This window comes from Lepisma saccharinum, chromosome 1 (genome assembly GCF_977018435.1).
Source record: "Lepisma saccharinum chromosome 1, izLepSacc3.1, whole genome shotgun sequence".
In the NCBI taxonomy this organism is placed as follows: Eukaryota; Metazoa; Arthropoda; class Insecta; order Zygentoma; family Lepismatidae; genus Lepisma; species Lepisma saccharinum.
The window spans coordinates 115639776-115657583 of NC_139229.1; the positions used below are offsets into that span (position 1 = coordinate 115639776).

General features: G+C 39.4%; 1 protein-coding gene across 17 annotated transcripts in view; it reads right to left on the bottom strand.

The window, feature by feature from the left end:
* Positions 1-17808, bottom strand: part of da (transcription factor daughterless) — a 338039-nt gene that overhangs the window by 47111 nt on the left and 273120 nt on the right. For 13 of the 17 annotated variants that reach the window (XM_083137022.1, XM_083137010.1, XM_083136998.1 and 10 more), the window contains one exon: positions 16988-17053. The exons of the other annotated variants lie outside the window; for them this stretch is intronic. In XM_083137022.1, coding sequence (XP_082993148.1) covers positions 16988-17053 — 66 coding nt within the window. The remainder of the gene's footprint in view (positions 1-16987; positions 17054-17808) is intronic. 17 annotated transcript variants of the gene reach the window in all.

A 17808-nucleotide genomic window follows, 5' to 3' on the forward strand; every position in this document is an offset into this window, starting at 1 on the left:
TTGGTAATTTTACTAAATTATTTAGTGATTCTAAACAATGACCTGATCTGGTCAGAATTCCTAGGTCACCAGCAACTACATTTGGTTATTGTAAATAAACATTTCTCTAAGGATTTTATCACAGCATACGTGAATTTTGACCTAATTCCTGTTCGTCAATTTAATGGATAAAACTATAAGCCCATTGACACCTGATGCCATGGCTAGTATTCGAGACGTCGTTCTTTCTACTTCTGTATGACAATCATGGCGATAAGATTGAATGACGAAATAACGGAAAGCATTCACGCCTTGCTGTAATCGGCCTGTAGATGGAAGGAGCAGTGCTGAATGAATATTTTTAAACTACTTCTCGCGAACATTTAGATAATATCCAACCAATGGATAGGCGTAACTTGGCGGGGGCAAGGGGGTGGCCACCCAATTTTCGGGTGTATTAACATTTACAAGCTAGTGTACCTGCGGAGCAAAGTAATACAGAGTAATATTTGTAATTTCGCAAACGTCACAGTTATTTAGCAAATAATCCTGGACGCTGTTTTTATGGGATGGAAAACTTTTCGAGTCTCCTCCCCCCAAGTTAAGCCCCAGGTTTGATTCTGCCCCTCAAATTAGGCCCAGTTTAATTCTTCCCCCTCAAAATAAGGCATAGTTTGATTCTGCCCCTCAAAATTAGGCCCAAGTCTGATTCTGTTCCCTCACAATTAGGCCCAGTTTAATTCTGCCCCTTCAAAATTAGGCCGTTTAATTCTGTTTCCTCAAAATTAGGCCCAAGTTTGATTCTGTCCCTTCAAAATTAGGCCGTTTCATTCTCCTCTCAAAATTACGCCGTTTAATTCTGCCCCTCAAAATTAGGCACAAGTCTGATTCTTCCCCCTCAAAATTAGGCTCAGTTTAATTCTGCTCCCTCAAAATTAGGTCCAGTTTAATTCTGCCCCCTCAAAGTTAGGTCCCAAGTTACGCCAATGAACCAATGCACCAGTGACCTACACGATTTGCAATACGTCACTGAAGTTACTTCAGTACACTTCATTCATAGAGATGGTAACAGACTGTGCTCACTGAGAGAAGAAAAAGGATGTTAGATAATTGGCAAGATGGGGATAGTACATAAAAAAAACGTAAAGATAGTACACAGACAAGGACGTAAAGAAACTCTTCGAAATCCTTGGGCTTTCGACTCTTCTGAAAAATTGACTCATGACCCCGTATTTGGAAACAATCCTAAGGTAATGCGCAAGATCTGTGCAAGAACCGATACGCGTTTTGTATAATAATTATTATTATTATATTTTATTATAATCAAATTGCCACACTAAAATTTTGTGGGTGCATGCAAGAACCTGATATGTACACAAATGTACAATTTTGAGATAAAAATGCCATGAGACCACCAGCTATCGTGTTTTAAACATTTTGGGAATCTGAATTGGATGTGTAATTACAAAAATATATCCACAAAACATGTTGATCAGGTTCTGATTTCTGACTTTAAAACCTTTGAAATATGCATGCACGTTATGTCCTAAAATTGCAAAAATATGACTTAAAAACTGAAAATGTAACCTAAAAATCGCCTCGTATGGAAGTATTTTACAAAAATCATTATTTTCTTAGAGTAAAAGGACTTGTGCAACATACTATTGACCTTATTAAGAGATAAACCGAATTAGTACTTTGTGTGAAAAAAACGGGGAAGTAGAATCTGTGACTAGCGTGCTTAGTTATACAGCATATTCTTGGTTAAAGGGCAAAATGGCAAACAGAATTCCTCTGCATATCGGTACAAGCATGAACATTAGTGTTGCCCACGGGACGAGACGGGACAGGCTTTTAAAAATTCGAGACGAGACAGCATTTCCACGAGACGAGACAGGCCAAAGTCTCGTCTCGTGGGCAACACTAATGAACATCTGGTGACCTGTTAAAAATATCCTAAATATATAAAAACAATACTTTCATGCTATGCTATGCTCTGACCAAAGTAAAACTCAAAGCTAAAATATGGTGAAATTATTAAATTATATGACCAATGAAACCAGTCAATGTTCACAAAAGCTAGAAAATTAAGGCACGAAATGTAGGCCAGGATAAAAAAAAAAAACTTCATAAAAACACGATCCCTGGTAATAAGTATTCATTTGATAGTAGGAAAAAGTTTTGACAGTATAATATATAAATACCCTATAATTATTCGTATTTGTATGGTTTCCGATTAGATTAGTCCGCATTGAATCAACAACCTGTGGCTGCATCTTTATATGCGGCAACATGGTTTGTTAATATTTTCTCCTATTCTTTCTAGAATTATTCGAAACAACCAGTGGTTCTCTTAAATATCGTTATCGGCAAGCGACATGCTATAACGGACATCAATATATATTTTTTTTTTTTTGATGTAGCATAATCGCAGTTGCGTATCATTAAAAGTATTTAGTATTTTTTTTAAAATTGCAAATATAATAATAGATTATTCGCTGCGAGAACACTGACGGGGGAAGTTGGTCAAGCCGCTATTTAAATTTGCAATTGCATACCATTAGAAGATTCACAGCAATTTTTCTACACACGAAAGACAAATAGATAAATCCTAATGGTGCTGTTATTTATCATACTATTACGACATCAAATTAGATTAAATTTCGCGTCGTGGGGTCTTTCCGATGGCGTAGTTGCGCCTTGTAATCAAGGGATTTAGGTTTCGATACCCGGTGGAGGCGCATAGTGGTACGGATTCCACTTTAAACTGTAGGTCCAGTCCCGATTAGCCTATCTATGCATAAAGTAGATTTAAAACAAAAACTGAAAATAAATTTGGCGTCGTTTTACTCCTGCAATGTAACCGCGACGAGGAGGATGAAGGAACAATGACACCACCGTAGTCATAAGGAAAATTCGACCCTTGGAGAGCGCATCGTCGACATAACAATATCGATGCAAACTACCCTTCAAGCTAAACGGGATGTTCAACGTTCGAATCTTGGATGAGGCAAAATTATTAAGAGAACCAAAACGTAGAGGTCAAACCGACAGCAGAAACATGCAACGGCAAACGATCAGATAATAACAATAATAAAAAATATATACCAAAGCCCCCATGGAAGTTCTACACGGAGTAAAATAATCCCTTTACTCTTACGATCGAGTGACTTACCCGAGAGCAATAAGGCTTGGATGGGACGCACATGAGAGACTTGTAGTACGAATAGGCGCAGAACATGACGATGCACGTTGTCGTCAGGGAACAGACATGCCGTCGCCTCACACACTCCCCTGCCACGGACCAAACCGAACTGTTCTGTCGCCGTCCGACCAACTCCAGTCTCTCTCTCTCTCTCAGAAGCCCTCTGGAGGATTGATCTGAACCAGTGGCCCGTCCACAACTATCTTCCCACACAAAAATCACCCAAGATGTTCCGACCCCAACACTGCCTCCGTTCCGGGTGGCTTTGCACCGATTTTGGTGAGGGTGTGCGGCCTGCCGGACAATCAACCACAAAATTAAAGATTTCCATCATGTAACTTTATTATTAAAACAATCAGTTGCATACTCAGGAATACATTTCGGTAGAGAATATGGCAAGAACTTCACTATCCACACAATAATTATACATATGGGGAGGAACAGATTTGGAATTTAAATCTCTTACGTCTTGTTCGCTTCTTGTAGGAATGCTAACGCGACAAGACCGAGATTCCGGTAAAGTTTAATGAATGATATATGAAAAACCTCACTATGGGAACAGACATATCAAAGCGATATCTACCGTATTATTTACAGATACTTCATATAATTTTATTTATCGTATTAGTGAGGTTAAATCATTAGCTGTAACTGTGAATTTATGCATAGTGTTTGTAAACAGTCAGGATAAAATTATTATTTTTTCCCCCTGGGTTCATAGCACCGATCGTGTCCAAAAAAAAAGTTAAGAAAAATTGTTTGCTTTAATGAGCTCTGAGACATGTGGACGATATACGACGATGACGATTGAGACATGCGGATTTTATAACAGCGAATTTTATATTGAGAAGTTTGTATTATAAAAAATCGGTAACATAAATACAATCGATAAAATATTGTCACGTTTTTTGTTCTAGCAAGCCGCGGAACGCGTTTAATTTTTTAAATCCGTTTAGTTAATATCTGACGGTCCATTTTCCTCGAACCTTCGGAACAATTATAAAAGCTCGCATCAAGCCTTCACGGACCCCCCCCCCCACCCCGCTTGTTCCTCTCCAAAGGATCCGTGGACCACAGGTTGGCTTAGGTCCCACAGCTCTGTTTATGAGTAACGAGCCCGGGTAAGCCATGGATGCTATACTTGCACTCTCATTTATTTCATTAAGCATCCTCGCGTAGCCATCCCAGGAAATAACTTCTGATCTCACAAGGTTTCATGCAGGTTGATTTCGCTACAGAACAAAATTCTGTGTACAGATGATCTAGAAGTGTGACGGGCCAGATGTCTATTTGATGTGTTCAAAATAAATAAGTAAACGCGGCTTTTAACAGTGAAGTGAAAAAGAGGACGAAATGGCAACGCACTGCCAAAATAAATTGAAGGTCACATTTGACTGAAGAAGAGCTAGAAAAAACTTAGCGAGTCAGATGTACAAGAATAAGAGGCCGCCCAATCAGACGAAATGGTTCCGGTAAAAAAAAAAATGGCAACTGAAGTGAAGAAGCTAATTGAAAATAGCGGCACTAGAACCCAGAGGAATTTAAACGCCTAACATAATAAACAAAGTGACAGCTGAAAACTTTCTCGACGCATAAGAAGCTAATCCCAGACTGCGCGGATCCCCAGACCGTTAATGGTTCACTCATCCTAGCGACGGATGTCTCCATTTCTTGAGTTAAAATTAAGAAATTAGTAAAAAAATAGGAACATCTCACTTTGAAATTAGAAATACGGCAAGTGTTATTTCGAGAATTTGAGTGTAAAATATACGAACCAGGTAACATGTTTTCATATTCTACCACTTAATCTAAGTAATATTTTGCTCCCTCAAACAGCGTATGCCACAAGACGTCACTGCGAACAATTTTTCTTCTCAAATCACGATTTCCACCTACTTATTACTGTTTTTCGGGCAACCTGTCTGACCAATCAAGACCTCTGAATGTGGACTCTGGACATAACTTTAGAAACCTTTTCTTATTCAAAAGCATCAATTATGATAGGAAACACAAACATGCGTAATTTTTGGCGCTGGGACCAAGTCCAGCTACTTCACGCTTGTGGCCTCTCTGTGATACGATACTGTTTTTATTATGGACTATCATTTTGTTCGTACACATGAATTTTCAGAGCGAAAACATTAGAGGGAACCTTGATCCCGTGCCACGTAGTTGCACACACACAGAATGAAACGTGCAGTTTTTTGAGAGCCTACCGCAGCATCCAAACAAAGACTCAACAACGAAAATGTTAAGAAAAGTTGTTCACATAAAATCTATTTGCTACTACAGTCAAGATAAAACACAATATCTCCAATTTCAGCAACTTCTGTGTGAAAAACTTCATCATAACTGCCAAGGACATAAGTTTTTCACATTATTATTATTAAATTCTTCAAGGTATTTACTAGTCATATGCAAATGACAAAGCTAATAATAGTGAACTTTTTAATTAGGAACTAATTTCGATGCAATGTGGATTACAATTCACCAAGAAATTTTGAATCGATTGTGATTGATTTGTTTAATGGTTTTAAAAAAGTGACAAGTGTTTCCTTTGCATAGTTTTGGATGGAAGTAGTTATTTGAACGGGAACACTGATTTGCATACAGTATAAATTTGTCATGAGCTGGAAAACTTCATTCTTACAGGTAAAAATCATTCCTGCTTATAAAATAAGTTACGTTCCGACGCTGTGATTAATTGCGGAAGTCATGCACAGCAGCTTGAGATTAGAATGCGATGTTGTACAGGTAAGCACGATAATGCCTGCCTAATTATTTATTTTCTGGGAGGAAAAGTAACGCTCGGGAGCACACGGCAAAAGGGTTTTGGTCAGCGTGTGACTACGGAACGGGTCGATCTCAGAGAGCAAGCACATGGCTTTTTTTTTTTTTTTTTTACCCTTTTTTCCCCTTCTCTCTCTCGCCTCCCAGTTTCCCTCCCGCGTCCCTTAGCTTTTTGGGGTCGAGGCGAACTGCACTAGTAGGCGGGAGGAAGAGCAGTAACAGCTGCTGTGTATGGGCGCACGTAAATCAGAGGAGCTGCGACGAAATGAATCGGTGGATCCTCCCGAGGTGTAATTACACGACACTCCGCCGGAGCCTCGAAGGAGCTGCATGCAGGTCACGGCCGAGCGAGGTCAAAGGATCACCCGCCACCGTCTTTATATTCTCAGCCTACACTTAAAAGCTTCTTCCGCCGCCTGACAAATAACGTAACTTCACTTTTCTTGTTTCATTATTATTTCGCTTCCTCTAACGCCTTTGTGCGATGGAAAAAGGGAAAACCCGATTGAACAATTTTCAGTGAGTTTTGTGAAGACTGAAAAAAAAAAAAATGTTCCGCCATTTTGAAAACTGTAACCCTTACAATAAATAACATATTTGAATTTATTGACTTCAAAACATGTATTCTGCCACCGTTCTATGTGAATTTTATATAATAAAAAAACCCGCCATGCTGAAAAATGGCGACTGAAAGAAAATGTTATTTTTATTCATTTCAAAATCTTAAACACATACCAACCCTTTCGAGGAAATCAAACTATTACACCTGTTTGTGGGTGAACGAGTTGCGCCACTATTACCACCATAATTATATAGAATTAATGCTATTTTCATTTCAACGGGTATTTTAAGCATCATATTACATTGAATTACAGCATCCTTTTGGATGTGCAGTTTCTTGTCTTCTTGTCCCTTGTTTGACATATTAGGTGTACCGCGACAGGGAAATGTGAACAAAATAGAATTATGCCGGTTGGTCTTTCTTGAAGGGAAGGAGATACAGTTACGCACCAATTGTGCATTTATTTCAATATCGCCTGAATGGGCACTGCTACTAAAAAAAACCCTGGGTGTATCCAAGAGTATGAACAGTTTTTTTATGTGGATTATTAAGCTGGACATGATGTTTGAAAAATATGTTGAATAAGAATTTTCGGAATCCCATGTATTCCTTATGGGGAATCAACTTCAACATCCAAGTTACGGCTAATCAAATGGAAGTTTCGACTTTTCCGCTGGTGAAATGCACCTTCAAACTGCCCTCTTCCCGTTGACATCTTGTTCTATTCCATCGGAAGTTTTATATTCCCAAGAGAACGAATCAAATCATACTCCCATATGATCAATGCTTTTTCTCCTTGCCTCCTGGCAGTGTTGCCAAACCTGATGTGCATAAAATAACTAAATTTCACCTTAAATGGAGTTAAAACTGACTTTCATGGACTTTTTACGAAGGCTGGATAAAGTGCCTCCTAGGGTAATGTTAGTAGTCAACTCTTTATTCTTAGTTTTCAACATCTGGATCCGGAGGCATCGCCCATCTGAATAATCTACCGATGGTCGTATGAAATCGAAAATAAAGAATTTCCTGATAACAATATTGTCAATTTCACGTCAAACACTGTGCTATAAAGAAGTAGCTGGGGAGATAAAAGGGAGTGGGGCGACGGAGCCAATATAACAATATCACGTTACGTGCAAAATGTAGGCTATAATTATGACAAAAGTTGGTCTATGTGGGCCGGAACCAGTGATGGCATTATAGTGGGGCACGGGGATGGGCGTCCCAGTTCACAGCCTCACGAGTGCACGAAAGAACCAGATCTGGTTCCAAGAGAGCTACCTTGGCACACTGCCACGGACGGACGATCTTGGGAAGAGTCCCGTGGAGACTGTATCGCATGCCCTGAAGCCCCACCCAACATTTGCTCGTGACTGAGGGAGACAACGAAAGTCTCTTCTCTCGGGTTGATTGATTTGGTTTATTTTACTTCGCTTTTCTGCCACTTTTGGCTAATCACAAATATGATGATGACTGGTGATATGGAATTGACAAAGAACACCCATGCCAAGACCGGGATTCGAACTGGGGCCCCCTGGTGTCGTCGCACGGTGTGCTAATCATTCGTCCACGGAGGTAGGCTTTCTCGTGTGGACTATGTAGGTACAATAATTTAAGCCGCTATGAAAATAAATTAATTTCTTTGTTGTGATTGACAGAAGTCACATAATATTCAAGAGTGCCATAAAAGAAATCACTATACCGATACATATACTAAATAATATTTCAACCTAAGAAAGTGCAAGTCTGTTAAATTTCGAAGTAGGCTGTTTTGTGTAAGACATAGATGAATAATTTTCTAATTTACAACGAAGGTTTCGAGTTCTAGTCCTGGTTTTGGCATTTGTGTTCAAAAGTGACCAGAAACACAAACCAAAATAAGAGAAACAAGTCGGCAAGGGACCGTGGTATCCATTAACTCGTAACTAACAACTTGATGGCTGACGAAATATCACTATATTACATCAAGCTAATTCATTGACAATCACTCATAATTTTCTTCAATCGTTTAATCGAAATAACTCTCAACAAACACTGTACTAATCTAACACTAAGTTTTCTGATGTACATATATATAGTCTCTGGCGTACGCAGGAATTTTTTTTCGGGAGGGACTGGAATAAAAGGTACATGGCTACTTTCCAGGAGGGTTGAATACACAATAAAATATTTTGCATATTTAGTTATTCCCATTCTCAAAAATTGTAATCGTGGGTCATTTCAATGGTGGTTTACATTTACTACTCTGGTTTTTCCCGAGTTTTTCACTGTTTTTATTTGAAAATTTTGATTTTCTCAAAATTTCGGTAGGGGCTGCAAGCCCATCAGCAGCCCCTCTGCGTACGCCAGTGTATACGGTGGCAGTAATTGCATGGAATCAACATTTTATTACACGAAAAGAAAAAAAAAAGGTAATAATAAATAACGCTATTTTAAAAATACGTACTGCGATAATGTGGATTATTACAACTTGAGCATGACGCAATCGGCTCACGTGTAGCTTATTACAAAAAACGGAACAAAACCCATTGCAGATTTTGAAAGCTAGTACTTCTGCAATATGCCTAGATCTACATTTTATAGTTCGGAAATGGCTATCGGGTTAAAGTACTTACACGCCTTTTTTTCTCTTATTTTAAACTTGTAACAATATGCAAAGCACAACCTACAAAAATATAAACAGCACGGACAGAAAGACCTTTAATCACTGTCTCATTTACATATACTGTACCACTTACAAGTCTTGAGTTGTTATCGTTTCCAATGCCAACATTTCATTCTACAGTGCACGCTCATCGCGTCAAAATAATTGTTTATTGATTTTGTGTTTTAAGTCCTTTATGCACAGTAAGGCTAATCGGGAATGGACCTACAGTATAAAGTGGGATCCGAACCACTATGTGCCTCCACCGGGTATCGAACCCGGTCGTGTCAAAATAATGTATATTTCGCACCGTAAATGGAAGCTGAAGGACATGGACAACTCAATTATGGATCAATAACATACAATACAAAAACAATGCAAAGAGAGGATTTCTGACGATGAAGGCCACTTTACCGACTCCTAACAACCAAATTGTGGCCATGGAATGATAATGTATTATATTAACGTTAAGTGCGGCCAAATATTTAAAGCCGTGAAATTTATTCCCCAACGCGCGGAAGCAGGACTCGAAATCGGCCATCTAGGTACTGCAGTTTGGTACGAGGAGAAGCTGATGCAAGAAACCGGAAATGTTGGAATGGATACGGTCGTTCCTGGTTCCCATGTCTCCCCCCGCCCGACCCCTTCCGCTCGTCCTTTCTGTCGCCCGATATTGGAAAAATCTGCTGAGTGGCTGGAGCAGTGGCCAGTTTTATGCCGGTTTTACCCTCTTCCCTCTCTCTACCAAGTGTCACAGCTTCCCGCCTCTGCATACACAGCAGCGCTCTCTCCGGCTCGGATCACATTCTCAGGTACACAGGCGCCTAAAAAAAACCTATCACATTTTTGCCGGATGAAATGTCAACAAAAGCTTCGACCCCGGCGTAGTGTGGAATTTCGTACCATTTCGGGGGATCACCTATGCGGAAAGTGATCTGTGCCAAAAAAATTATTTAAACTTCGCATTCTGCACAGAGGTTGATCGAGATCGGGAGTGCGCGTGCATTTTCTGTTCGAATGCAAGTGAACAGACTAACGAAAAGCATGCACAACTTTTTAGCAGACTATTTATGTAAACATGCCGAAACTAATTTTCTGACTATGTGTTCCATTTGGATTTGATACCCTGTGGAGGCACATTGTGGACCGAACCCCATTTTAAACTAAAGGTCCAATCCGGATTAGTCTATCTGTGCATAAAGTGAGCCCCCCCCAAAAAACCTCAACTACTTCACATTTTCTGACTTTTGTTGCTGATACCTATGGCAGCTCATCGCGCAGTTTGCTTCTACGATACTGGGGGGGGGGGGTGATTGTTCACATTTATCACTTCCGCAATTTCGTGTAACCTATTTTTTTTTCTTTGCATCGCTTATAGCTACTTCCCTTGTTTAATGGCGAAGATGACTGCATTGATCAAATGAAGATACGGTGAATCTGCCACTTGTTTCTTAAAGCTTATTAGGTCGTTTTTAAAGAGCTTGTTTTCCTGTCGTGGTGACATTTTATTGACCCATTGATCCATCACGCAACGCAAGCACGTACATCACATGTAAGAAATATTTGGGTCATCTCAGCTGAGAAAATAGTTAGTTTTTTATACAAATAAAACATCTCTAGCGCCTTTTTCATTCACAGCATTATTGAAAGTACGTAAGCAACAAAAAGCAGAAAAAAACCTTAAGTGCATCCCATCATGGAAAAACTGCGTGTTATCTTTGTTGTTTATATAAAGAGCAGAATGTAAATGATTCTCTTTTACCTCTCGCCAAGTTTGTCGTGTGTTGTAAGCTTTGTTGGTACACCATTTACAGCCTACCGACGCGTCCAGGGATACCTTGTTCGAAGCGAGCGAACACGAAGCGAATATATTTCATTTGCATGTTATTGGCTGCAGCACGTGTGCATCTATCAGTTCCACAGGGAGGGGGAGGCAGGTGAGTGTATCGGTGTATTGTTATTGTTCGTTTCTCATAGTGGGCTCATAGTAAGGGTATTCTGTTGACACGCATTGCCTTCGATGATGGGAAAAGGCTCTGCGAGGATGAACAGGAAACGGAGAGCTACAGAGAAAACTAATTCAAACAAGGAAACTCAAGATATATATGTAAAATGATTGAAAATAACGGGGTCCTTGTAATTAAATGTACTGCTGAGGCTAGTGATCGGAGAGTTATCACCGATCATACCGAGCAGGACCGTTCAACTTTTTTATGTGGCCCGCCTTAGTACTTACAAAACTTCCTAATTTTATTTTCAGCTATAATTTTTTTATGCAAAGGAAAAGTAATATGGCACGCGACCACAGTCATTCGAAAAGCAACTGGTCCGGCATACAAAAAAAGTTTGGCCACCCCTGATGAAAGAGTTTAGAACCTTGTATTAGGAATTTCCGGTATTGAGTTGGTTGTTCATGTGCAATCACTACCTAACAAGATTATATATATATATATATATATATATATATATATATATATATATCCCTTTCACCTTGTATTTTTGCTTTCAAATAGTAACCAAACTCTTCAAAATATTGTTTAATATAACCATTTTTTAAAGTTAAAACTTGTTGTTTACGCAATGTTATTCAGCTTCTTTTGTTCTAGGCTTGGTTGCTAAGGTCTTAAAATATCAAGAACATTCACTCATAGTTATCCTGGATAAAATACATTTCCACACAATTTTGTCGGCTTTCAGTGTACAATGTAACCTTAAATTGCCCACTGATTGGTGGAGGATTCTGGACCCTGGACTCTACCTATAAAACACAAATACTGAAGATGCCCAAACACAAAATAACGGTTTTCGGTACGTCGATATTTTCACCATCCCTACTCAGTGCCAAAATTTTGCACTGCGCTTCACAGCATTATGACCTTCACCTAGCGTTAATTATGTGAAGCAATTACATATTTGAGAGTTAATTTGTTGCTACAGGCAATCGATTTAGGAAGAGTACTATAGTTTTACTTCCTAATTATCTACTGTATTATTAACAAGTAAAGTCAGTGCCTCAAAACGACGTTGCAGGGCATAACATTAGCCGAATTCGAACTTAACTCCTTTACCACAAGACAGCCCCACACGTGAAAGAGAAGCCAAGCTTCCCTAGTGTTTCTAAAGAGTATTAATCAGGACCCAACGTTTTCTACTGTGAATGCTACGACCCAGAAACATCCACAGGGAATTGCTTTTGTTTGGAGGTGAACTGCCTAAGCGATAGCGGTTCCTTTCAGCCGGAGTGGTCAATGGTGACCTGCTCAGTGTCGAACTCGCTGGCTCTCATCAACGCTGACAGATCCCAGTTTTAAGACGCACCGCCTGGTGCTCCCGGTGCCAATATCTTAAACAGGCGCTCGGAAAGAGGGAGACTCGTGAAGAAATGGCAAAACCAGAAATTCTGGCTGCTTCCTTCTGAATTTCTCAATATACATAACACGTCACTGTGCCGCAGAGACAAATACATGAGTGGAACGGGAAGATCGCAAAGACATCATGTCAAAAGCTAACTCACTTTCTCTATTGCACACTGGAAAGCGAAATGAAAGTCCTCCCCTGTCCACTTTGCACCATGCCATGAAGGCACATATAAGGGGGATGTGGGGGTAGGGCCCCACACATTCTCAATCTCTGAAATCTTTTGATATGATGTGATCATCACCACACTCAGGCCGCCTTTACCAGCACGCACCCGTTTATTGAGGCTGGGTGAACCTCTGAGTCGATTTACGTAGAAATAAGCCACAGGAAAAATTCAGAACTTAGATCACCCACCCCAGGAATCGAAGCCGGGTCTTCCGTGTGGCAGTCAGACGCCTTATCGTCTAGACCACCGCGGCTCTCAAATGATAGAAGGGCAAAAATTGATAATTACAAAACTTAAAAGCCAAAAGACGCTCAATCACACGTGGGGACAATCAAGCATATTTTCTTTTTGAGGAAAGAAAAATAGGTGGAGTTCATTTTTTTAAAAAAAAAAATAATATACTTTCAACATGATGCTCTTTAATGACAAAAACTATTTATGAAAATTCGTTTCCTAGGTGATCACGAATGCCAATCAAGAGAAGTACAGAGGCAGACATACAATTCAAATATTAAAGATAAATTTAAATGACTAGTCGACTACATTAAAAATTTTAATTGGTTCCAGTATTAAACAGTAATTTGCTGCGTTCCATTATTACGTAGTTTGCGTGTTATTAAATACATCTAGTGATTTAAAAATCCCGGCACTGTAACTTTGATGGTTAATGTTATATTGAACATCATTTCAATTGACAAGGTTTTATAATAATAAAACAATATCTGTCATGATATTCTTCATTATGGCAAATAGTTACATAACTGAGCTTATTTCGAAAGTAACTTTTATGAAAACTACATTTATTTAGAGAATTAGGGGAGGGGTGGAATGAACACCCTAATCGTGTGGCCAACTGAAAATGGAGAAATGTGTATGCTAATACTCTAATTGCTGCTTCATTTACTAACAACACGGTTAAGTTAGCGATTGAAAAAAAAAAGAAAGAGCCCATTTCGTTTTAAAGAAATTAACTTCTGCAGATTCCATCTTCGAACGAGAAAACCGTGTTTCGCTTCATTACAGGCTGACAGGAAGCGCGATGCATCACGAAAGCACTTCCGGTGGAAAACAAGTAATAGGTTGGTGGCCAAGTGTTCCCTTGAAAGGGCTTCAAAAACTTTGATCAGCGTTGCCACCTACTTAAATTTGTTGCAAGAGGCGTAACAAATCTGTTTTCTGTGACACACCACACGAAACTATTATTCATTACACGAAGGGCGCACATTATATCAGATTAATTATGTTAGTGCTTTCTTAGGGAACGATGTAGCAACACTGTAGTCGCAGCTTTAGTGGAAATAAGTTGACCGATGTGCAAGAGACGTTCGGGTTCTTGTGACGCCACGGACACAGGAAACACCACTTCACCGAAAGAGATTTTTGGGGCTGATAGAAGTGTAGTCCACTGTCTGCATACCGAGATGATAATGTGCCACCAGTATCGGCTACAAAAAGTTTTTAACACATTTCGTGCCCACCTGTGGAAATGCATAACTATTATCGTGTCCTTTTAAATTATCCCGCATGGGTTCCCACGTATGTGACATAACCACCTGAATACTACACTTGCAGAACTTCCTTCCATAACTGGTTTGTAATAAGTATGAGTTTTAGCTCTTGGCGATGAGATTTACCCCCGGGGTAAAGTATCCTCCATCACTACCAGTCCCCATAACAACGTAATATTTGCTACTAAATGTGTTCCAACGAGGAAACAAGGAGCGGCTCTGCGAAGGGGCAATAGGGGCACTCCTATAGGCAACCCTTACGGGTGTTCCACCACATTGAGATGGATACAGGAAAAATTTAGAGAATATTTTTACACCGGGATGTGAAAAATGTGACATGTTTTGGAGCAGAGGGTGAAATCGTATAATACTGAAATTATGCTCTATATAAGCAAATACTACACGAAAAATTATAATACTTCGATGCTAACAAAGTAGGGCATGTGCATAAAGTTACAGAATGGTACTATGACATAGGGTCATTTTACTAGGGCTATATAGGATGAAGTTGCTTCAGAGCAACAAGATGACCGATTTTTTTTTCCATACCTGAGAATTCACTATTATTGGCACCCTTACGCTCAGCTATGGTCGGGTCTGCGAGGAGAGAGGTTTTTGGCCGCTTTTAATACACATTCAATGTGTTCAGGATTGATTATTTGTGCAGTTTCTTTTAAGAAGCGCCACGAGCCGGACGAGGAGATCTACGCAGCATGCGTCGGGCGAAAGTCAGAATTTTATATGGGCGCTTATGGACATGTCTTAATGTAACTGCACATAGCACATGAAAGAAAAAAGGTTGAAGAATAACCACAAAAATGTCCAAACGAAAACGTTAAGTTAAAGAAGAGGTGCTTTCATCTTCCTAAGAAATTCTCGGGAACCTGGACACATTTGTTGACGATATTTCTAATCGTCCTTATCCAGCTTAATAATTGACATCAACATCAAGAGCTGTTTTCAACTGCCACACGAGGAGAAATTACATACACTAGAACACAGAATTCGAGCGCATTTTGACATATTTTAAAAACTGAACCCCAAAAGCGTGCAGAAAGCACACATTTTACAGCGCACAACAGAGACACGGATGTTTCTGTTGCTATCAAGCTTTTTGATGCTAAGACACTTATTCCTCAATTAATGCATATTTGTTCACACGTGCTTTTAGGATCATTTTTTTTGTGACCATGTGCAACTTTTCATGAGTTTGTACGCAAATTTATCCTGCCGCTAATGATAGCGGATACATTCCAGTGAACCAAGCAAGGTATGACCCAACCAAGAGGGAGAATGCGTTACACAGACGGAGGCAGAGGGGCCGAACAGGTGCTAACACGGATGCTGGCTGTCAGCACTGAAATAACGAGGCCTTCTCAAGCTCTGGCATCGCCTCGACATGCTAACAGACACTTTAGACATCTTCTCGCGGGCCGAGAAGACTCGCCGCTGTCATCGCGACTCCCAGCTAACAACCGACACAGACGAACAACACACTAGAACTCTAAGTCAAACAGCGACAGCTGAGCACAGTACTGTATAACGAACCAATTATAACGCACTTGAAAGCTATTCTCTCCAGACGAACGAGGTGTTAGATGCCCAGCCGACGCAAATGACGAGGAACAGTTAGTTGTCGCCCGTGTGCCTTTAGGAAAGAACGGCGAGGAAAGAGCCTTCGGTAAGCCAGCCAACGTACGACGAAGAGAACACACATTATGACTAGGGATGGCCAAATCTGGATTACAAATATTACCTGAATATCCGAATTGTTCGGATTATCCGTTTTACGGGCTGTCCACATATTCTTTTATTCGTCATTTTCGTATTTTACCGTTCGGATTTTCTACAAATCCTTCATCAAATCTGTTCCATCTGGATATCCGAAACGGATAATTTGAAATCCAGATATGTTATCCGGATTTTGTGGCCTTCCTTAATTATGACACCACCCTTTAGGAGGACCGTGGGAAGGGAGGGAGTGCTGTATTTAGGTTCATCAACTACAAATATTGCGAGTTTCGGTCCAACTTATGCAGAGATAAACTAATATATCTACAAACACAAGTCACAAATGTTACGGGATATATTCATCTACGAAAAATTGTCAAGAATTTCAAATTCAAATTTACCTAATCAACTTCAATATATCTTGCAATAATCTTCCGCCTGTTAGATTGTTCTGCGAAGGACACTAACAAAGTACACGGATTGAGACAATTTTATTTTCCACGCAGTTTCTTTATGTTTCCTTCCTCGATAAAAATAAAAGCTATAACTGTGAAAAACTTGCCACAGAGCATTAATAAATATGTATAAATTCAATGAGATTTGGATAAATGAGAGTTGCAATTTTTCACGTCTACGGGGAAAAATTCACGTAGAATTCACGCATAATTCCCGGAATTAAGAGTTCCTGGGTTTGAATCTTTTAGTCGAATTTTCTCCAGAAATTCTTCCATATAATCCAGAAATTCTGAATACATTTTCCTAATAATTCCACAGACATGAATTTTTAAGTATGATAGCAGTAGTAACGCTGCTGCGACCTTGTAATCAAAGAGTCTCAGGTGCTGAGGCACACTGGTTCGGATACCATATAAACTGTAGGTTCAGTACCGATTAGCCTATCTAAGCAAAAAAAAACATTTTTTGATGCATGATTCGAGAGTTCCATTCCAAACATTAGGAAGGGAAAAAATGGACAACTCACATTTCCATTCGGAGGACTTCGAAGCAGTGTATTCGTATCTCTGCAATCCGGGACTGAGACACTTACCTGAAAGAGGAACAAAATAATACCGTTAATACCTAGAACCAGAATAACAAGTATTTGGAAAACATCAATAATTAAGACACTGATATATGAAACTTTAAATCGTTATGAACAAAAACATGGCATAAATAAAATAAATCTCTAATAAACGAATATTACATGGAAAACCAATTACTGTGTACTATTTTCATTAGTGGTTTCTATTTATTTCACTTTCTGTGTACAGTCACGGACACTTCTGGGTTGTAACTATACCGTTGACTCTCAATGGAATCGTTACAACCAAGAAGTGTCCGTGAGCGAGAATGAGTAGAGGATAGATGAGAAAGGCATGTTTTCCCTTGAATGAAGTCCCTTGTATACTTAATTACCGAGATTAAAATTAACGAGGGGGGAGGGGTAAGGGACGACACTCCCATAAATAACAATAGTCACATTTGTAGTAAAAATATTTCCATTACATTCAAATGTAAATTTTATTTCGCGCCTGCTTTCAACCAGTCCAAGCGCCGACACAGTACGTACTCATTTATGATGAAGAAATACTCAATAAGTATTTATTACAATTTCTTAATAAATTCAACGAAGAAGCTTCATAAGACAGGGAAATTACTCCAATGCAAGGGTTCTCGTGTCAGTTCTCACATTAAAAATCCTTGCAAAAGAACACGGAGTTGATGAACTGTTTTCAGCAACTCAATACAATAAATCTAATTTAAATATTGGTTCTGTGAAATATACTTTAATTTGTTGCAGAA